At 32.6% G+C, this 23,088-nt stretch overlaps 2 protein-coding genes across 4 annotated transcripts in view; one reads left to right on the top strand and one right to left on the bottom strand.

Annotated features, from left to right (window-relative positions):
- The window catches only part of LOC126736476 (homologous-pairing protein 2 homolog), a 33,611-nt gene extending 26,183 nt beyond the window's left edge, over positions 1-7,428 (top strand). The window contains exons 2-4 of the mRNA XM_050440859.1: positions 6,655-6,838; positions 6,890-7,156; positions 7,206-7,428. Of these exons, the coding sequence (XP_050296816.1) occupies positions 6,665-6,838; positions 6,890-7,156; positions 7,206-7,388 (624 nt within the window). The 5' untranslated portion in view covers positions 6,655-6,664 and the 3' untranslated portion in view covers positions 7,389-7,428. The remainder of the gene's footprint in view (positions 1-6,654; positions 6,839-6,889; positions 7,157-7,205) is intronic.
- LOC126736456 (A disintegrin and metalloproteinase with thrombospondin motifs 16) overlaps positions 1-23,088 on the bottom strand; it is a 161,636-nt gene that overhangs the window by 9,773 nt on the left and 128,775 nt on the right. For 2 of the 3 annotated variants that reach the window (XM_050440809.1, XM_050440811.1), the window contains exons 6-10: positions 8,137-8,287; positions 7,958-8,077; positions 7,701-7,902; positions 7,586-7,646; positions 224-366 (exon numbers count right to left, since the gene is read on the bottom strand). In XM_050440809.1, the coding sequence (XP_050296766.1) occupies positions 224-366; positions 7,586-7,646; positions 7,701-7,902; positions 7,958-8,077; positions 8,137-8,287 (677 nt within the window). Of the gene's footprint in view, positions 1-59; positions 113-223; positions 367-7,585; positions 7,647-7,700; positions 7,903-7,957; positions 8,078-8,136; positions 8,288-23,088 lie in introns of all 3 variants that reach the window. The other variant, XM_050440810.1, reaches the window with a different exon arrangement.

Below are 23,088 nucleotides of genomic sequence, written 5' to 3'. Positions count from 1 at the left end.
ATAATGCCTTTCGGGTTAAAATAAATAAATAACAGATAAGTCGGTCGAAGAAAAATTACCAGCAGTTCCTTTGGTGCATCTGCCGCCCTTCCTTCGTCGGCACATGTCATATCTAAATTGGAAATTACATTTAAAATATTTTTTTTTGGTTAGTTAAATGACCTGATTTTGATCTGTTGCAGAAACCTACAAAAATTTGAATTTGTTAAAATTAATCTCTTACTTTGTAATAGCTACTGCAATGTCATATACTGGCAGCCGTCGTTCTCTGAATAAATACTTGCCCATGTCGGTTAGGGCAGCTGCTGAATCTATAGCATCTCTCCCCACTCGATTGCGTTCTAAGTATGGAGTCGCGTCTCTCCCCTGCAATAAGTTTGAAGTAATTAGCACATCTCTAAATTTATTTAGGCGAATCACTATATTAAGCAAAATGACATTTGGAACAGAATTTGTCAGCCAATTCGACTGTTCAACAAGAAGATATCTTCTTCTAAATTCTGGTTTCCTTATTGCTTTTAATATTGTCAGAGTCACAAATTGTTTGCTATTTTCATCAGCCTAATCTCTAACTAAACTCTATTTAGATGCAGGTTATTCCATATTATTAACTTAAGAAATGAATGAATGAATCGGCAAGATGGTGAAATCTTGATCACAGATGGATAAATAATAAAGAAACCAAATCAAGGAGCTAAACGGTTTTCACGTCTGGTAGACAGATGAGTCACGGATGGAAAGCACCAAGTCAGCCGGAGTGTACAGGATGGAAACGAACACAGGGGAATCCTTTCCGCTAGGGCAACACCACAGTTTCTAAGCAGAGGTGTTTGCTATACTTGAAGTAGCAAACAAACGGGAAGCATTGGGAGGTAAGGAGATTTGGAGTGGAGTGGAGGATTTGTATCTTCTTTGATGGTCAAGCTGCCCTCAAGGCGATCTAAAAACGCAGGGCCAGCAGAGCGCTGAGCGCTAGCCCAGGAGTGCAAAGATTCATTGAAAAGATTGTCAGCACACAAGGAAGTGAGACTAAGGTGAGTCCCAGGATACAGTTTCTAAAGCAATGAACGGGCTGACGAACTAGCAAGACAAGGTTTCGTTAGCCTCTTCGTAGGCCCCGAGCCGTGTCTCGACCTCAGTAAAAAACAAATTTCCCAGGAACTTAATAATTGGTCCTGGGAAAAAATAAGGAAGAACTGGAAAAGGACTGAATGATGTAGACAGGCCGAGGAGATAATACCAGATCATGACGCCTCTAAATAAATTCGCTAGGCTCTAAAGTAAGGCGACTGTTAACTAAGAGCCTACAGGGGACCAAAGACTTAGGTGAGAATCCTAACTGGGCACAACTGCCTAAACAGAGATCTACACCTTCTTGGTATAAGAGAAAGTTCGCTCTGTCCGAATTACGGAATATGAGAGAAAACTTCATACCACATATTAGGAATTTGCAATAGGTGGAGTGGCCTGAGAAGGAACATTTTGGATGCGTAGTGGTGGTAATTCTGGGGTTTGTTAGGGATTATTAGGCCTACTTGCCAAGCTCTAGCTCCCCCACCCTTACTACCACTACTACTAGTACAGCATTCTTGGAATTAAAAGGACGAAAAAGATATTAATCCTTTTTACAACTGGCTCATTTTCAGAACAAAAGTTAAATACTGCAAACAAAAGATCCTAATAGACTTTATGACTAGGTTTTAGTGAGTACATTCTTTGTATGTTGTGAGTCCAAATAATTTTTTTTAATATGTATCTATTATTTGCGAGAAAATAATTAATTCTATTTTGAAATTCTTCCCAAAATTTTTTGCAATATAATATTTGGCGTATTTATTTTATTAGTATTTTTTGCAGGACCTAATAGGCACAAAAACAACAATGCAGTAACTAGCATTTTCAATACGTTTAAAAACCAGTCGATTATTATTGTTAAAATTATCATTCTGATGCTTAGTTAAAAATTCAGAAGTGCGAATAATTTAAAATAGTGTACATATAGTGTACCGCGTGGCCAAATAAGCGCGGTAAGCGACTGTATCTCCGGACCTGTACATCTGGCAACAATGGAATTTTTTTTAATATTATAAAAGTGGCCATGAGAAAATTCTGGAAATTATTAAGTTCCGTATTTCACCGCAAGAGGGCGCAACTAAAAATTAAATAAAAGAAACGTCTTTTTCTCCGAAAACTTAAGAATTAACTTATACTTTTGATATTATTTTTAGTAAGCCTAGATAATTTGCTATAATTTTGGTTAATGATTTATTGACGTACGAACGATAGTAGGGGTGGGGGAAGCTATTGAAAGTGGAATCATTAAAATCGGTGTAAATTCTAAACCACTTATTCGATTTGAGCAATTCAAAATTTATTTGCAAGACAAATGTAGCTGCTTTAAAAGTCTGATCTCATGACTACCCTATAGTTCCTAATAACCGCCAGAGGGCGCAATTTGTAATAATTCCAGTTTTTTCATTTTGCTCCAAAAATTCAAATTGAATGGTATATTTTTGACATCCTATTTAAAAAGTAAATAAAATTTGCAAATGTACTGTGAAAACCACACGATGATATCTTTGCTCGTTTTAAAGCTATAGCGAATTAAAGTTTTTTACGCACCGAGCCTAAACTTACGTACCGCCATCTAGTGTCCCGCCTAAAAATCTCTAATTAGTATTACCACAATTAGGATACCATGATGTTGTCATAATGAATAAATTATTAGAGCAATAATTGATTGATAAATTATAAATTAATAATACCTATGTATCACAGAATAACTTATGTGACTTTCTTAAGGCCAATAATTTTATTAACGAATTTCTTTTTATATTTAAATTATGGTCCTGAAAAGGACCGATTTTAAACCCAAACATATTTGGTATTTAATGCCTCGATAGGTCTTTAAACGGCTTTCCATCACATTCCAAACAAGCTTCCATTCTTCTTTGGGTGGATAAAACTGCTGTTTCGATTTCAGCAGCTGATATTTCATTTATTGGACCACGGATTCTGTTTTCCATATCCTGTCTTGTTGTAGGTGGAGTTTGGTACACAATATCTTTCAAACGACCCCATAAGTAAAAGTCTAGGCATGTTAAATCGGGTGACCTGGCCGGCCAAGGATATAGACTCCCCCTTCCGATCCAGCGCCCTTGAAAGTAATTATTTATATGATGCCGCACCAAATGGGAAAAATGTGCTGGGCACCCTTCCAATTGGAAATACATGTCCGACATACTTCCAATGTCAAATCTTCCATTAAAATAGATAAGGAATTTGTTAAAAAATGCAAAAAAACATTACCGGTTAATGTGCCATCAATAAAATAAGGACCAATAATTTTCATTCCGATAATGCCACACCACACGTTTACACTCCAGCGGCCTTGGTGCTGGACTTCTCGCATCCAACGAGGATTTTCAACCGACCAATAATGCATATTATGCCTGTTGACTTTCCCATCGTTACAAAAAGTGGCTTCATCGGTCCACGGAATCTGTGACAAAAAATCCCTGTTTTCGCGAATCATTGCTAGTATCCATTGGCAAAAATCAATTCGGCGCTCAAAATCATGTTCGTTTAGAGTTTGGTGTAGGATTATATGGAAACGGTGTAGCCTTAAAATAAAAAGAAATACCGATATTCGAGAAGAAAATTATAATAAAAAGATGTATTACCTGTGGTCTTTAAGTATATTTTGAACAGTAGTTCGAGCTATTCCCAAATCTAAAGATAACGCACGAGTTCCAATATGCGTATTAAACTCTACGTAGGCCAACACATTAATAATGTTTTCCTCAGCTTTTTATAGTAGAGCGACGCCTTCTAAATTTGGGTCGACTAAAACTCCCAGTATCGCGTAGTCGCTGTACCAACCGTGGAGAAATTCTTCTGCCATAATTGCGGCGATCTGGATACCGAAGGGCATACCGTCTTTCAGCTATTGCTGCATTTTGAAAGCACTCAAAGAAAACCGCAATCAAATCCACAGCTTCATTATTTGTCAAAGGCATTTTACAAAAAATCCAGCAAAGAAAATTGAAAACAGATTTAAACTGGCCGTCTAATAAATATTTGACGTTTCCATACAATCCTTTTTAAAAGTTTCTTTTGTTTTTGCCGCCTACTATACGTTAACTAGACATTCTAAGGCCGAGCGCTAGATGGCGGTACATAGGTTTGGACTCGGTGCGTAAAAGACTTTAATTCGCTATAACTTTAAAACAAGCAAAGACATCATCGTGCGGTTTTCACAGTATTTTTGCAAATTTTATTTACATTTTAAATATGATGTCAAAAATATACCATTCAATTTGAATTTTTGGAGCAAAATAAAAAAAACTGGAATTATTACAAATTGCGCCCTCTGGCGGTTTTATTAGGAACTATAGGGTAGTGATGAGATCAGACTTTTAAAGCAGCGACATTTATCTTGCAAATAAATTTTGAATTGCTCAAATCGAATAAGTGGTTTAGAATTTACACCGATTTTAATGATTCCACTTTCAATAGTTTCCCCACCCCTACTATCATTCGTACGTCAATAATTCATAAACCAAAATTATAGCAAATTATCTAGGCTTACTAAAAATAATATCAAAAGTCAATATTTAAGTTTTCGGAGAAAAAGGCGTTTCTTTTATTTAATTTTTAGTTGCGCCCTCTTGCGGTGAAATACGGAACTTAAAAATAATTTCCAGAATTTTCTCATGGCTACTTTTATAATAATGAAAAAAAAATTCCATTGTTGCCAGATGTACAGGTCCTGAGATACAGCCGCTTACCTCGGTACAATGGGGCTAGCCAAAAGAATAGAAAGTATTTTTCTTTATGGTGCTAAAAATCGCTCCGCTCGTAGAACCGCCATGGTATTTAATGACAGACATTCAGACAAGATGATACTTATATGTACCTCGAATTGGTAAGGAAGTGTAAGAAAACGGGATCTGTTTGCAATAAAAAGTGTACTAAAGGAAGGGATGTAAATGAAGCATGCCAAATTGAAGTACTGGCCCAATTCGCAATGGATCCAACATTATCTATCTCCAAAGTTAACTAGTATTTCAACAGGTTCTGTACTCAAAAGTTTGTTTCTTACAAAATTCAAATCTTCTAACTAGGAGAAGAATATTTTGATAAACCGGCATGCATACCTGCAGATACTGGGATAATCAAAATCTACACCTTTTTTGAGAGGATCATACTCACTATCCTGAAAAAATTAATATATGGACAGGAACTTATGGTAACAAATCATCGGGTCATTTTTTTTGAAGAAACTTTAACTGCACAAATTTATTTAGACCTCCTCGAAAATACTATAAATCGTCCAATATTTGGAAAACCAAGTGGATGAAAACAGTTTTGGGATACTAAACGAAAATAATTTGTATTTCCAACAAGATAGAGCTCCCTCGCACTACGCTTTGACAGTTCGAGAGTGGCTTAATTGACAGTTAGGAACAAGGGATTTGGACCAGCATTCGTGGTGCAATTGAATGGCCCGCATGGTGGCCAGACTTAACACCACTAGATTTTTTCCTTTAGTGGTATTTAAAAAGCAAAGTTTAAAAAAAAAGTTCGTGAGGAGTTTTGAAACAGAATTTATTATTGTCTCGCGAATAACGGAGAATATTTTGAGCACTTATCCAAATTGTTTATTTTTTAAACACCTTTTTACAACCTCACTATGTATATTCTAGTTTATATGCGGTAGTTACAGCATTGAACAGATTTAGTTAAACAAAATAATAAATTTTTTAGTCTTAGTAAAATATAATATAATAATAATAAATGCCTTTATATTACGTAAAAAATGCTATATAAAGGTACAGCGAGATCTAGCCCAGGCCTACTCTATTTAACTGCACTAACAAAAGAAATAATACAAACAAGTGACTCAAAACCATGAACACCTATCTAAAAATAAGAAAATAATCAAAATGTTAGCAAAGGAATACCTTAAAATTATAAAAATCTATATCAAAATATATATACATCAAAAAGCAGACTTATCTGGAAGTGAAATTTTATTATAAATTGAAAATTGTTTAGTTATAACTTAAGTTAATAAAGTTGAGTTTGACCGCTTTTCTAAACAACAACCGATAGTTTAGATTTAACGTTATTAGGCAATGTATTCTAAATTTTCACTGCGTTATAACTAAAGGTTCCTGGAAATTTGGCAGTTTAAAATGTTGGTAACATAAAGTTTTGGGAGTGACGTAATTGTCGACTATGCTATTATTAATAGCTTACTTGTTATGTAAATATCTGGGGAGTTTGATATGGAATACACCAGAGTAATCATATTTATTTTAAATCGTTCATCAATCTTTAGCCACCGAGATGTTAGAAATAATGGAGTAACTGGGTCAAATTCTCTTTTGTTATAACAAAAGTTAAGTCAAGCATTTTATAGAGATTCCCTGAATGACCATCTTTTATTAAGAAAATAACACGTGTTATTTAGGATTCATTCTGCAAAAATAATAAAATTCATTTTTAATTGGACTATTTTCTAAATTTTTTTAGCATTCTTGGAAATTATAAAAAAGCTATTCTGTATAGACAGATGATGGTTGTAACAAGGAGTATTATTTTTATAAATAATAAGAACATTAGAAGAAAAATGGATTTTTGTTTCAGATTGTTAAAAATGGAACAAAAAGTCGTGCTGCAGTTTCTTGAGGAACAAAATCGCCCATACTCACTCATTGATATTCAAGGCGGAATAAAAGGATCGGATATTGGAAAAACTACTATCCAAAAGGCGCTGGACGCATTGGTCGAGAACGAGCAAGTTAGAGTGAAAGTGTATGGCAAACAAAAGGTTTTTTCTGACAAAGTTACATTTTCAAAAATTAAGTATAATGCTTTTTAGGTTTACTTTATTGCGCAGTCCACTGATATGTCCTCAAATGATCTCAACGAGGCAATCATTGCTCTAGATCGTCAGATAAATGAACTCGTGTCTAACATACAAGAATCGACTCAAAAGCTTAAACAAACTACAGCACAGCACGAAAAGACGAAAGGCAAGTTAACTTTAGCAGAAGCCTGTGAGAAAAAAGTACAATTAGAATCCAGAGCTAAAGATCTAAAGGATCAGCTTAAAAAGTTTGAAGGAATTGATCCAGTCAAGCCAGAGGTAGATATTATGTTATAATATAATATTATTTTCATAAGGATTTTTTTAGGTGAAAAAAAAGGTTGAGCAAAACTATGAAAAGAACTTGGGGCTGTTCAAGAAAAGAAAGAGAATGTGCTTGGATATAATAGATGCTATACTTGAAAATTATCCGAAAACTAAAAAGCAGCTTTATGAAGATGTTGGAATTGAAACCGACGAAGATGCTGGATTTAGTGTAGATAGAATCTAATATATTTTGTATTAAATGTACACTATAATATTTAAGCCAATCAGTAATAGACTATCAATATGTAAGTATAATTTTGGCATTTTTGCATCTCGAATACATAAAATCTTTTGAATAAATAGAGAACATTTAATTAATTATTTAAAATGGATTTTAATATTTATTCTATCCTAGTTAGTAGTTTACATAAAAAAACTTACCCTACTAATTATAATTCCAGCAATAGAAACTCTTATCTTCGGTCCTTTCAGCAACTTATATCTGCAAATTTAAAATAGTGAATATATAGTTTTATAATGTTTCATTATTGAGTACCTTAAATCAACTCCATTCCAGAACGAAATAAAATATCTTTTGATCTGTAAATTATCACCTCCATGGAGCCTGTACCCATCATAATCTACTATCACTAAAATCTCTGGATAAATCGTATATGGAGCATCTCTCTTTTTTCTGATACCCTCAGCTGTTGCACTTCTTTTGTAACGTTTGGACAAGTGATCTGGTTCCATCAAAGCTTTAATAATTAAAAAAACATAGAGCTGTGTAAAACATTCGTAAATAAAATTTACCGTAGTCGCTCATGTTATCTCCGTGCTCTTCTTTCCTTTTTATGACTATATGGTGATGTACTGATGCTACCTCTTCATCATGCGCGTCGATTGAACCATCTAGTCTACGAATTGGTAAACCTGTAAAAATTTTCAACTTATAATAATTTTATAAATATAATAATTTTATAAATACTGACCAGTATCTATAGAAATTTCCCCACTTAAGTTGCCATCTTCATCCAAAAATACTTCATCGTCAGTAGTGGAAATCTTGTGCTTATTTTTAACAGTTTCACGTAGACGGGCCGGTACTGGTCTTATTACAAGTTGAGAACCAATAGAACCTTCCTATAAACATAATACAGCGATATAGTTTAATAAATACATAAGATAATTATAAAGCAAATTATTTATTTTTAATTTTTAGTAATAATGCCAATAATAAGTATCAAAAAACAACCAAGGCCAAAATCGTCCGTACAACAAAATTTACAAGAGCTAATAAAATACGTAATATCTAATCTGAGAGTAGGATTTCACTATTAAGCAAAAAAAAAAGGTTGCTGCAAATAATTGCGTGTTTTTCCATTCTAGTATAAAGAATTAATTAGCGACAATTTAATTACCGTTTTGGTGTATAAATGGGGTGTGGCCATAGTATATTCGCTCTGATTCCATTGTACAGTTAGGTATGAATCATAAACCGCATAATGCTTTGAAACATTAAAATTACTATCGACTTAAGGAGCAAGAACCTTGGCAACAAATTGGTGCATCCTTTATATATTACTTTATAATAGATAAAACGAGTTTATGCGACTGTTTAGGATTTTAATAATTAGGTTTTTATCTCGGTTTTATTTGTTACTGAGTGATGGCCGATTTTAGCTCATTTATTTGAAAATAAAAATTTAATTTTTATATTTGCTTTTAAAACATACTTATATAACTTTAACTTTAATTAATATTATACTCTTCTTTATAGAGCGTCCTGAGAGGTAAAAAAAAATCTAATTTAATAATTCAGTAAACTCAAGTTGAAAATGTCCTAAGGCCAAAAAGGCTTCGCAAAGACTTCCTTGTCTATATATGATTTTGAGAAAATTAATAATTTTAAAGGATGAAAACGATATAAGTGTTAAAAAATTAATTTATTTGACAAAAAAAAATTTTTGAAATATGTAATAAAATAATGCTTAAAATTCGATGGTCTAGTCCGTTCAATAATGTTAGTGTTAATTTTACTTATCAGTTCATATCTCAAGTAATAGTTTAAGTAAAGAATTTAAATCTGGTGAGCGGACTGGCTCAAATACTGTGCTTCCCTATACAACAAATACCAAAATAATACAAAAAAAAATACAATTGTTTTGCAAGATAATATTTTCATAACTAGACAAATCTTTAACCACATGTCCTTAACAAATCTTTAACCCTTGTCTTCTTTGAAATGAAAAATTATTTATCAAACCATTAAACACGAATGCGTCAACTAACTGATGAATTCGAGAACTGCAACTGCAGAGCTTAGATTAGTTGCAGATAAAATACTATAGGTACAGTAGGTCTTTCGCCGTTCTATCACCTTCATTTACAGTATCCGTAGACTTACAGCATGTATTCATTAACATGACAATCATTTATTTTTGGTCAAACCTATGACGACTGTATTAAAATAACAAACGAACTAAGGCCATCATGGAACACAGTCCAGTCAGAACGTGAAGCTAAAGACTATGTGAAAGGCTTTATTCAGTTATGAATATATGTGGTAAAATAAAAACAATCTAGGGTTTTCATTCCAAAAATAAAATTAATTTGTTTTCTATAATAAAATTTAGTCACTAAAAGGCGAAAAAGAAAAAATAAAAAACAGACAATCTCCGGTTTGCAGTTTGTTAAGGGTAAAAAAAATACCAAAGAAAAAAATAAAAACTGTTTAAGAAATTGTACATAGAGCCAGACACTTCAGAACACATGCAAACTAAAAATACCAACTATATACTTATTATACCAATATAAAGTTAATGCAAAGTTCTCTCTCTCTCTCTCTCTCTCTATTTTAATAAATCATTGAGATTTATCATTTATAGGATCAAATCATGTAAATTAAGTTTTAATTACAGCGCATACCTAGAAGATTTTTCAATAACTACCAGCTTTGTAAGTTTTTTGTAGAAACTTTTAACTAATAGGTATGCCAAAATAACTATAGAATGATTTTACAGCAAAAGCTACATTTAACGTTTAAGTAAATCATTTTGCTAAGAACAAGATTAATAAAAACATTCTCTGCTTTCTTGCAGATTACTACAAAACAGATCTATTACTATTTTAAAATATAATTAAAAGTATGGGTCAATTATGAAAATTAGACCTTAAAATATAAGGCATTGGCTGTATATGTATTTTTATACTATAGTCTGAATTCTATCACAAAATAATGCATTTTAAGATTTAATTATGAAAGTAAAGATTCAAAATATCATTTACATTACGTGATACGTACATATATCATAAGTCATAGTCCAAACTAAAGGATAGTGCAGGTTTTCACGCAAAAGCAAAATTGTATACTTCCTGCAATTGAAAGAAATATAAAATGAACTGTTTTTACACCTCCTTAAGTTTGCACATAAGACTCTTTGTTTTGCCTCTACCGAGATCTTACTGCTTCCAAAACCCATGTGTTATTTAATATAAATTCGTAAACGCGGATTAAAAACCTCATTAATATATCTTATATGTCCGCTATAAATTATGTAACAAAAATATTCAAAACCCATGGAAACCATATACCATACACTCCGTATATCGTTTTATGTGGAAAAAGTGATTTCCTACCGGTCTATATCTAATATTGGTATTATTACAAAAATCTTATGAGATTACTTTCCTGTAACGATTTATAGTACCTCTAAAAATCGTTTTTTCAATATAATAATATATAATTGTTTTAACATCTATATTCACCATAGAAAGTCTTTTATTTTGATGAGTATTTATTCAAACGTAATTAACACGAATTTCAAGTTACTTCATTTTGAATATCTACACCTAAAGGTAGTTTTTAACATAAAATTATGCCAATAAAACCACCTTGACCAAGTCTATTGTTTTTAAATGATCGCAAATCATAACTCACAATAGCTGCAGCATTCTATTTAGAAACGTAAAAAAAATCAGAGAGTGCCTTGTGACTAACGATGAGGTGGTTCATGGTGTAACGTACTTTTTGTGTAATTACTTCATTTGCACTGTTTGTAATTGTTTTGTAATTAACAATAGCGACCTTAGCGTGATCGACTCGCAGCCGAACAAAGGTGTCGTAAATCAGTCTGTTCTTATTAATTTTGACAATGTTCATGTTAAAAAAGTATTTTGTGTCGAGCCTGGAAGAGTACTTTAAAAAATTGGTGATTCATAATCAAAGGAAAAACTAAGCACTATAATAGAGGTTAAAGGTATAATCAAAATCGATATATTTCAAATTCACGTTGGAATATTAATTTCGGTAAATTATGCGCTAGTAGTCATAGTAGTCATATACAGCTAACAGTTTGAATTTTTTGTAAGAAAACAATGGTACGCCACTGAGATATTTCAAATTAAAATATAATTTTTAAATTCCTCGTTCATATTATTAATTATCGTATATATGTATATATATATATATATATATATATACAGGGTGTCCGGAAGCTAGATGCAATCCATTAAGGGGGTGATAGCTGACTTAATTTCAAACATTTGAAGCTAAATATGTGCAGGTCGAAATTTGTTTATAAATTTTTTATAGCAATTTTTGCATTTTTCTCAAGAAATACCAAAATTTCACACTTAAACGGTAATAGAGCGCAAGTTTCAATTAGTATCGGAGTTTCAAAGTTTATTTTCTTTTGTCTAATGTGTATTAATAAAAATACGATCAATTCCAAGCTTCTGTGTAAACTTATAGAAAAAATAGAGACATTGAAACGTCCTTTATTTTTAGATATCACTCATGCCGATGCCTGGCCAATTCTCAGAATTATTGCCTCTTTTGTGAGGCAGGTCATGTAAACAAAAATTATTAAACTGAGACCTCTCATAAGCCTACTAAGCATTAGAGCCCCGATTGTAGGGTTATTTTAGGTTTTAATGTTAAATAAAACACAATTTTATTTAAACTATTTATTGTTCATGTTCAAAATGCAATCCATTATTTCTAATACAGGCACGAGCCCTTTTTGTTACTTCGGTGGTGGTTACTCTTAAGGTCATATCTTCTTTCATCCTGTCAAATTCTTCATTTATTTTGCGAATCAACTCTTCTCTTGTTCTTATTTCAGTGGTGTATACAAGCTCCTTTGCCCGGCCTCATATGAAAAAATCCAACGGAGTTAGGTCAGGCGATCGAGGAGGCCAAGGAAAGGTTCCGCCTCTACCGATCCAACCGTCCGGAAAAGAGTCGTCTAAGTGATTCCTGACAGCCAAGGACCAATGCGCTGGACAACCATCTTGCAGAAAGATTATTGGTCTTTCTCGTTCCAATAATCCAGCTTCGTCTAGAAGAACGGGGATATCATTTTGTAGAAAATCTAAATAGTTGGCAGCCCATTCGTGAAGGTTGTGGAAGTTGGTAATACCCTCCCTGGAAAAATTGGACTCGTATGTCCACAAGATACTTCTTAAGAATAACGGGTCCTCGATGTCCATGTTCAATAAAAAGCGGCAGAACTGAATTCGTCTTGCAGGGTCTTCTTCTTGTAAGCCCTGCACCCCCGTACCATGAAAGGGATACTGTCCATCTTTCTTCATGGTCGTCCACACCTTCCATCTAGAAAGGCCAAGGTCTTCCACTATTTGCTCCTTAATCTCTACATTATTATGGCCAGGGTTGACTCCACATGCCGGATTATTCCCAATGCCAACTTCAGTAAGACGGCGAAAGGTGTTTTGAAACACCCTGAAATTTGGTAACCTCCGATCTGGATAACGTTCCTGGTACAAGCGTCGTGCCAAAGCTCCATTACCGTTAGCGCGTCCATATGTGAAGACAATGTCAGCGTACTCTTGGTTGGTAAATTCCATTTTACAATACTGTTTAATGAAACGGGCAGAAACTCGATTTAAAAAACAGTAGATGCAGTACGAAGTTGATAATCTTACAAAATTAGAGGCGAGAGTGAAACTAAACAACAAGAGGCTAAAATCACACGTTTTTATTTATTAAGCGAGTACCTAACTTGTAACCCCCACCCCAAAGTACCTACTAGGTACCCCTTACCCTACAGTATCTATTAGGTACCTCTGTTTAAATTTGTTTTTATTACTTTTTATTTACCTGAATATTTACCTGAACTGTCCCATAATAGAAAATCAATCCAGTAAGTTTTGTTTACATGACCTGCCGCACAAAAGAGGCCATAATTCTGAGAATTGGCCAGGCATCGGCATGAGTGATATCTTAAAATAAAGGGTAGAAGCTAGGCATATTTTTAGAGAGGTTTGAAGGACGAAAGCATTTTCATAACAATTATTTAAACATAAAACAAAGCATTTTTATTTTAACTCCATATTTATTTTTTACGTTTCAATATCTCTATTTTTTCTAATAAGTTTACACAGAAGCTTGAAATTGATCGTATTTTTATTAATACACATTAGACAAAACAAAATAAACTTTGAAACTCCGATACTAATTGTAACTTGCGCTCTATTACCGTTTAAGTGTGAAATTTTGGTATTTCTTGAGAAAAATGCAAAAATTGCCATAAAAAATTCATAAACAAATTTCGACCTACACATATTTAGCTTAAAATGTTTGAAATTAAGTCAGCTATCACCCCCTTAAAGGATTGTATCTAGCTTCCGGACACCCTGTATATATACAGGGTATTCCTTAAAGACGTGCTGATATTTAAGAGGGTGATTCCCGGACCCATTTTAAGAAAAAAAGTTCCTATGAACATAATATCCTAAACTTTTGAGATACAGAGTGTTAAACTTTTCAAAAAAATCAGTTTTTTAATAATAACTTAAACAATATTGTAGACATTTTTATAAAATTTGGTACATGTATTCTAGGCATCAAGAAGCATTTTTTGATGTGCAAAAAATATTTTTTTGTACCAGTGGCGTCCCTACAGGTCTTCTATTGAATATTTTTAGTGAAAAAAATACTGCCCCACAGCTTTTTCTTAAAATAAAAATTATTTTGAAAATCCTCAATGACTTTTTAGCAAATTTGATTTCTTGGTTTTTTTTCGTTCAACGCATGGTTTTCGCTTAAAAAAATTAAAACAGTTTTACTTCCCTAAAAATCTGATGCGGTGTGAAAATGTTTGTTCGTCGATTGCAAGCAAATTAAGGGATCAGATTTATTACAAGAAGTATGAAAAGTTAAAAAATTTAAATAATTTAAGAACTATTTATGTCTTTAATACGTTGAAAAAGTAAATGGGAGTAAAAAAGTACCGTAACGCGTCTTTATTTAACGCAAATAAAGTCGCGGAGTCGCCTACGTATGTTTCTTATTGCTCGTTGCTATGGGCAGCGAGCTGTGATTTTAGATGTCAAATTGTTGAAAACAATCACAGCGCGTCATTTATTTGATTTTTAACTATTCATTGAAGTTATTTCGTTTCCACGCTATTTTTCTGAATATCAGTAATGGCAAATTATACCAATGAAGAAATGGCAGCAATGCATTTCGTACTTATATGGCCTCGCCGATGGTAAGGCAACAGAAGCCAGACGATAGCATTGTCCGATTTGACTCCAATTTTGAAGTTCATTTCATGATGTACTGTAAATTATTTTTAAAATTTTCTGATATTTTGTTTTTTTAAAAAAGACGCACCAAACGTTTATACTAAATTGATTTTGAGGGTTTCGGAAATTAGTAAGGAAAAAATTTCCTTGGGACCAATAGTGTACATTTTTACTGTTAAACATACATTTGTTCGAAAAATTAGCTTCGTCGCTCCAAATAATACAGTTTAAAATATTATCATTTATTTCATATGCATTACGTAACCAGTTGCAAAAAGTAAGTCTTCTTTCCTTACCGCCAAGCAACAATATTTGTACTGGGCGAGTCTTATATGGCACAAATTTGTGTTTTGAGTTTTCCATATGAGTGTCAAAATATGCCAAATGAGAAATGTCAGCATCCTCGCTTATATTATTAACTGGTTCCTTCTAGCTCTTTTAAACGCATTTTTGTTACTGGAATCTCTGGCGATACTCTTCAAGTGCTCTGTCACATTTTTTTCGGCATACAAGGTAACATTCTAACATATCACATTTTTCAATATGCGTAAAAGGCATTTTACTAATTTAGATGTTACAAAAATCACAAACTTTGCTAATATGTAATTGTCAGTATTTATTTATTTTATTAAATCTTTACAGCCACTCTCATTTTATTATTTAAACAACAATTTAGTTGTTTTGCTCTGAAAAAGCTCAAAGCCAACTTGCCTAATTTTGGCAAAATTATTTATATTGCTATAACTTTGTTGTTTTTAGGTTTAGGCTTTTAGTGTAGATACACTTTTTTATTAAGAAATTTATTTTCTTTTGATTTATGTAAAAATATACAGGGGACTCTATTTAACGAAAGTACATTTTGTTAAATGTTCAATTTTTTTTTCTATTTTCACCATTTTAATCAGCAGAAAAATATCATACTCGTTTGTTAATTTACAAGACCGGTATCTTAAATATTAACAAATATACCAATAGCGCCGACTTAATCGGAGGCACCCTGTATATTATATATAGAAAGCCATGTGTGAATAATAAAATCTTAACGTTGTCCAAAAGATATGTTTAACAATCTTTTATCGTTTTTATCTCGTTTTAACGTTTAATAAAAGATTTACGCAATTCGTCAAAACCTTTCCTCTGCGTTGTAATTTGAATGTTTAGAGATATGTTATTTGTGCATTTATACTTGTAAAATTTGACACAGTTTGCAAGAAATATCAGCGTATAAGAAAAAGAAAGGACCTCTGACGTTACGTAATGTATATTTTTGGTATTTAATTTTTCGTTGGGATTATTAATTGGGTAGGTTAGAGAATGAATTAGAAATTAGTAATTAGATTATTGTATTAAATATATGTGAACATAATTTAGTATTAATTGTACATAATTTTAGTTAAGTTTTCCTTAAGTAATATTGTTTAAATGTAGGCCAGTTAGCAAAAAAGTATTATTTTTAATTTCATAAACAAATGGTCAATTGTATTAAACCAAGTTTAAAGAAAAATTATGTTGTAGATCTATACTACTATCTCATTTTATCACATATCGTCGTTATGAATGTAACATTCTGGCTACTCTCCATTCCCCGACAGTTTTATCTCTATCAGAGTATTCAATTCAAAATTCAATTTAAAAAACTAAAAAAACGTTTTTATTTGTCCCTAAAATACAGAGTTTTAGTTTCAACATAATAATAATAGAAAAAAGACGATAAATAAGGACCACCTCGCGATTATGTAATCGGTCCACAAGACTCGTTTGAAAACAAACTTGTGTGAAGTAGCCCTGCTCTCTATATTACTATATAGAGGTATAGTTTAAATATAAAATATTAGGACTAGGTTAACATATAGAATTAAATTAAGTATAAATCTGACATATATAAGTATCAGAAGTTAGAAAAAAAAAACTTATACATCCTTAAGGTAAGAGGCGCAAAGTGAAGCAGGAAATACGGCAACAAGTGTGAGAAAGAGAAGAAAAGAACACCGAGAATCAAGTAAAAACAAAGCAATGAATTGTAAATTTCAATTGTTAGAGAAAACTTAAGATATATTTAAGGCAGACGAACATTGACAACAAAAAAAAAACATGTATTGCATAATAATTAAAAAATTATTTTAAATCACGTGGAAGGCTATTTCACATTGGTATTGCAAAATGGCTAAAAGATTTAAAAGAAGCTAAAAGATAATAGTAATGCCTAAAAGATTTGGAAAAACGATATCTCCGTAGTCGAAAACTGATAAAACAAAAGAATTGCATAGATAACACTTCATTTTCAGTGGCAAATATTTTTTAAGTAGCTTATTTGTCTTAAATGAATGTATGGTATGGTCTTAAGGTATGATTTTGTGCATTCTGATTAATCATATTAATTTCCTTATAAAAAGTTTGCCGAAATATGGGAAATTCACTCGGACAAAAAGAACGGTATATCTGAGAGTCATCATTTGTCTTGCATTTCATGATTAATAGTATCAAAAGCCTTATTAAAATCTAAAAATCCAATGCATGTTACTTACTTTTTACCCAGATTAGTACTAACATCAATGACAAATTTTACAAGATATGTAATAGAACTCACATTTTTGAGGGTTTTAAATGAGGGCTTTAAATCGAAACTTTTTAACGTAACGTCGGGTGTGCCACAGGGCTCGAACCTGGGTCCGCTCCTGTTTAGTTTCTTTATAAATGACTTGATTGAGTCACTCACTTGTCATAGGCTGGCTTTTGCCGATGATTTGAAGCTATATTTAAATGTATATGGTTTGGAGGATTGTGTTTTTCTTCAGAACTGTCTAAATACATTGGAGGTATGGTGCGCTGTTAACAGGTTAGGCTTGAATGCGGCTAAATGTAGTGTGGTCAGTTACTCTAGATGAAAAACACCCTTAAATTTTAATTACTTTATTAATGATACTATTTTGAGTAGATTAGAGCAAATTACTGATCTTGGTATCACCTTTGACTCTGAATTTACATTCGTTCCACACTTCAACAACATAGTCAAGTCAGCCCTGAGAAGGCTTGGGTTCATAATTAGAAGTTCTCAGAGTTTTACTTTGGAATCTACATTAAGACTGCTTTTCTGTTGCTTTGTGAGATCAAAACTGGAGTTTGGCTGTATTATATGGAACCCGCTCTATCAGAATCATGTCGGTCTCCTTGAATCTGTTCAGCGTAGAAAGTTTTTGGCCTTCAGGCAGGATGGCATATATCCGATTAGAGGGTTTGATCATCGGCATCTATTGGAACGCTTCAAACTACATCCATTACATCTCAGAAGAATGATCTTCTCTGTAAAATGCCTGCATTGGTTACTGAATGGATTCATTGATAGTCCTGTACTTCTTTCTGATGTACGTTTCATGGTGCCTAGGCTTAATGCTAGGCATCCCCTAACATTCTTTCTGCCAAGGCCTCATACTAACATCCTGTTGAAATCGCCACTATATACAATATGCGCTATATTTAATTGGATCTGTCACATGTGCGATATAAATTTCTCTCCGGTTCATGTGATTGTCGATATCTTGGTGGATCATTACTCTTGGGATTAAGACCCATGTGTTTAAGTTATAGTTAGTAGGTATATTGCAGTTAATTTAATTCAATTTTGTTGAATATGTGATTATCTTGTTAAACTTTTATAATTGGGTTTTTATACTATATTAATAGTTATTTGTTCTAATTTTTTGGATAACTTTTGAGATTGTGACTTTACTTTACTTTACTTTGTTCTTTGCTTTTCATTCTTTCAGGTTTGTTTGTTTGTGTTTTTTTTAACTATATTTTTCATTGTTTTGCAACTATTTCCTGTTATTGGGCAAGTTGCCTGTTGGAAATAAAGGCTTATTATTATTATTATTATTATTATTATTATTATTATTATTATTATTATTATTATTTCGAAAACCAGACTGACAATCGGAAAATATGCTCATTAATTTAAAAAAAAATTGTTACCTTAACGTTAACAGGATTAGTTATTTTAGATAATGGTATAATATTTGAATATTTTTATATATCCGGATCTCTAGAGAACGGATCTCTAAGATACAAGTATTAATGTTTAAAAGAAGCTTTTTGCAAAATGGAAAACAGAGTTTAATATTACACATAGAAATTTCATCTTCACCGACTGCATTTGTTGTTATAGAATACACAATTTTTAACAGGCTTGTTTCGTCTAATAATAATATAAAAAATTATTTGTTACTTTGTCAAATATATTTTTCCTATAAAATGAGACGAAATATGAGCTTTATTGTTATCGTTTGAAAAATAGTTATTAATTTTAGTGAAGTAGGTAGGGTTTTGAGTCTTGAGTAATGTTAAATCTTTTAGCGGTTGCCTAATTTTTAAAAAAATATTGCCTTTTTTTAAACAAACTGAATTGAAATATGCAATTTTATCCCGCGCAATGTTGTGTTTGGTATAATTTTGCAGTTCTCGATAATATCGACGTGAGTATTATTTATCTTTAACATAATTAATTATTATAAGCTTTGTCCCGCAATTCATTAAAAGTTTAATATTTGATGTAATCCTTGGTCTATATTCTCTTTCAGTAGTTTTTTCCGAATACTAGGGGCATGTTTATTAATTAAATTTAAAATGTTGGAGTTAAGTAATTCTAATTTCATATTAACATCTCTCATGTGATAAAAGTTATCTCATGGTAAATAATATGCGTCTAATTCAAAGGTGTTATAATGGAGATCCGTATAGTTTCTATATTCCAAATACCTTTCTCCTACTCCAACAATTAGGTCAAAAATACTGTAAATTACGCAGTGATCAGACAAATATTTTGAGACGGGTATTGCTTTAGTGGTTTTGGGAAAAAAATTACTATTTAATATAATTACATCTATAGAAGAGTGTTAGTTTGAGCAATAATATTTATCCGAGTGAGGTCTGTAATGTGCTGATTTAAATTAAACGACTGAAGTAAAGTGAAAAATATTAATCTAGAGTTATACTGCCGTTGCAAAATAAAATTCACATCTCCTGTGAATATTACGTGATCATACAAGGGTACTGACAAATTTAAAATATCTTCTAAACTAGCCATGAATAAATTTATATCGGAGGAGCGTGGGCGGTAGATAGAAGCAAAAAATTTAGTTTTTTTTGTGCTAAATTTTACCGCTAATGATTTCGTAAGCATTATTTATATTATCGAGTTATATTTTCTGAAATTTCTGAAATTTAATATGTTTTTATTATATTAATTCCAACATCCCCCCTCTACCCGCGCGATCATGTCTCAGTAATGTATACCCATTGACCTTAAATGTACTAGAACTATGTTAAGGTGTCAACCACGTTTCTGATAAAACAAACAAATTAAAGTTATACATAGAAATATAAGTCATAAGTTCATCAAACCCAGTATTTACGTATCCAAAATTAAGATGCGCTATGCACAGATTATATTTTGTAAATATTCCCTACCCATTTGTAGATGAAAACTCAAAGTCATCCGTCACCGAAACTCCAGATATCCATCCCATCACTTACCACCACTCCTGCTCCACCAGTAAATCTTCCGATATTATGTTGTAAGAAAAAATTAAATTTAATAATTAATTGTATCGATATGTACCATATGGCGATAAAAAATACATATTTATATTTATGTAACTCACTCAACACCTCCTAAAAAACAGTTGTTTTTTCTCACCATTTTGTTGTTAACTCACCACCCGAATCACTTTCAGCCATTTTTAAAAATTCTTCCAATGAACTCACAACCATTTTGAAACCTTTTAGAACACACAAACACTCTACCTCTTGCTGTCCAACAGGAGTTTTAAAAATACACGCGTTTTTTTTAAATAATTGAGGATTATTAGTTGTTAGCAGTATTGTAAATAAAATATGGATACCTATAAGTTTTGTGTTATGTTTTGCTAGTATATTTTTGTTGATCATAAGTTTATGACTTTTTCGTACAAATTTTTGTACAATATTTCCAGCTGATTCTGCTAGGCCATGTAAAGTCCAGTGCAACGATATATTAGAATGGTCACCCGTCAAAACACCAGCATTCCACCTGCCAAACAATGTCATCCACCTTCTATTTACATTGTTTGACAAGTAAAATTCTGGTGTTTTGATGGGTGACCATTCTAATATATCGTTGCACTGGACTTTATCAGCACATTTTTTGGTTTATTTACGTCGGAGAATCGGTATTTAATTACGCTACTTCCCATTGACACCATAACAGATTTTTCAAAGGCAGTAAACTTTTCTGCTAGTCTATCAATATCTGTACCATCACTTTAGGTTTTTTTGATGGTCTTTCCTGCAGATGCTTTTCATGTATCTCCAACTCGGCCTTAAATTGGGCGGCTCTTTGCTGCATGTGGTCGCTGAGATTTTGATACTCAACTGCTTGCTTGTTAGATGGGTCTTCTGCTTTATTTGCACCTCTAATCATCTTAAGAACTCCATAAGATTATCGTTTAGACACAGGTAGATTAGCGAAAAAACGATTACTATATTACTACTATTATATTTTACGGATCAATGTTACCAGTGAACTTATTCGTAACGCACGCGCAATATATGGGATATAGATTTTGTGCGAGTATGGTCCAGAGGTGAGGTTTCATTGTTACTCACATAGATTTAAGACGTATTTATACAGACGAACACAGCCCGAGATAGATGAAGGATAGCGGAGAATGGCGCAATTTTCACTTTTACTAACTCTAACATCCAGATGTACTACAGCGAGTGGCAAATTATGATTAAAGAAATGCTTTCGAAGAATGGCCAACAAACCAGATTAAAGAGTTAAATGATTTTGAGGCCTCGGAGACAGCTGGATCATAGATAAAAAAACACCAAGTCAGCCGGGGCTGAAGTGTAAAGGATGGAAATGAACGCAAGAGAATTCTTTCCGCTAGGGAACACATCACAGTTTTCCACAGCGGTGTTGCTATACTTGAAGTAGCAAACAAATGGGAAGCATTGGAAGGTAACGAAGGAATTTGTATCTACTTTGATAGTCAAGTCGATTCAAACACCCAGGGCTAGCTTAGCGATCATTCATGAGTGCAGGGCGCATTAAAAAGACTGGCATTACACAAGATAGTAAGACAGATGTGGGTCCCAGGCTACTAAGGTGTGAAGGGGCAGACAAACCAGCAAGACAAGGTTCCGTTAACCGCTTTGTAGGCCGCGAAGCGTGTGTTTACCTCAGTAAAAAACAAGTTGTTCAGGAACTTAATAATTGGGCCTGGGAAAAAGCAAGGAGGAATTGGAGAAGGCTAGAAGGATGTAGATAGGCCAAGGAGATGATACCAGATCATGATGGCTTTAAAGCAAGGCGACTCCTAACCAAGAGTCGACAAGGGATCAAAGACTTGATGGGAATCCTAACTGGGCATAAATGGCATCTACTTCTTGGTACAAAAGCAATTCCGTTCTGTCCGAATTGTAGTACAGGGAACGAAATTTCATACCACATATTAGGAATTTACGATAGGTGGAATCACCTGCGAAGGAAAATTTTTGGAGCTACGACACTCCAAGGAGAAGATCTTAAGGATATGGACTAGGACAGCATGCAAGCCTTTATTAAGAGTTAGGGACTCACTGAAGACATTACATCAAACTGTTATTAGTTCATTTGACTACTAGAATATCTGAGATATGTTTTCTGAACTGGATCACGATTTTCCTCTATCATTTTATTTACTATGTTTAGGTTAAAAATGTAATATCTTACATTTATTACATGCATATGATGGCGTCAATTCTTTCTGGTATAGATTTAAGTTTTCATATTAAAGCGCTAATAATAAACTTAGAATATGATAATAATGATTGCTAATTTACCAACGTCTATTGTGAGTTGGTTTTGGGTAATAATTGACATTCTATTCAAAATTCAATTATATATTTAACGCTCTTTTAGAGACGGAGAGATGGAGTACTGGTTCGATTGTTTAGCAATTGTTTATGTAATGTTTACATAACGGTTGGCACGTTTTGCTAAAATTGGGGAAACTGTATTCACTATATTATAGTAATGGTTACATTATTTGTTGCTTTTTCTGTAATTATTTGTAACTTTCATCATCCCTTTGCTATGCACAAATATAATAAATTAAGCTGATTGATTCCCTTCTTGGTCACTTCGTTTTTTGTTTTAATAATTTCAAATACAACTTGCATACAACATACCTACATATTTATTAAATTTGCCTGTAACGATCAAGATATACTACCATACGTTTTATTTAGATAAAAGCAAAAATAAAAAAACAACCATCGCGAAAACGAAAGGGATATACTTAATTATATGAATGCCATAAAGTTCCAGTCAACCAAAACTAAACCGTGCAAAACCGAGTGTAAAGCAGGTTTTC

Source organism: Anthonomus grandis, chromosome 5 (assembly GCF_022605725.1).
Source record: "Anthonomus grandis grandis chromosome 5, icAntGran1.3, whole genome shotgun sequence".
NCBI classification, from domain to species: domain Eukaryota; kingdom Metazoa; phylum Arthropoda; class Insecta; order Coleoptera; family Curculionidae; genus Anthonomus; species Anthonomus grandis.
The sequence above is the reverse complement of the archived record's forward strand: the minus strand, read 5'-3'. Positions and strand labels throughout refer to the sequence as shown.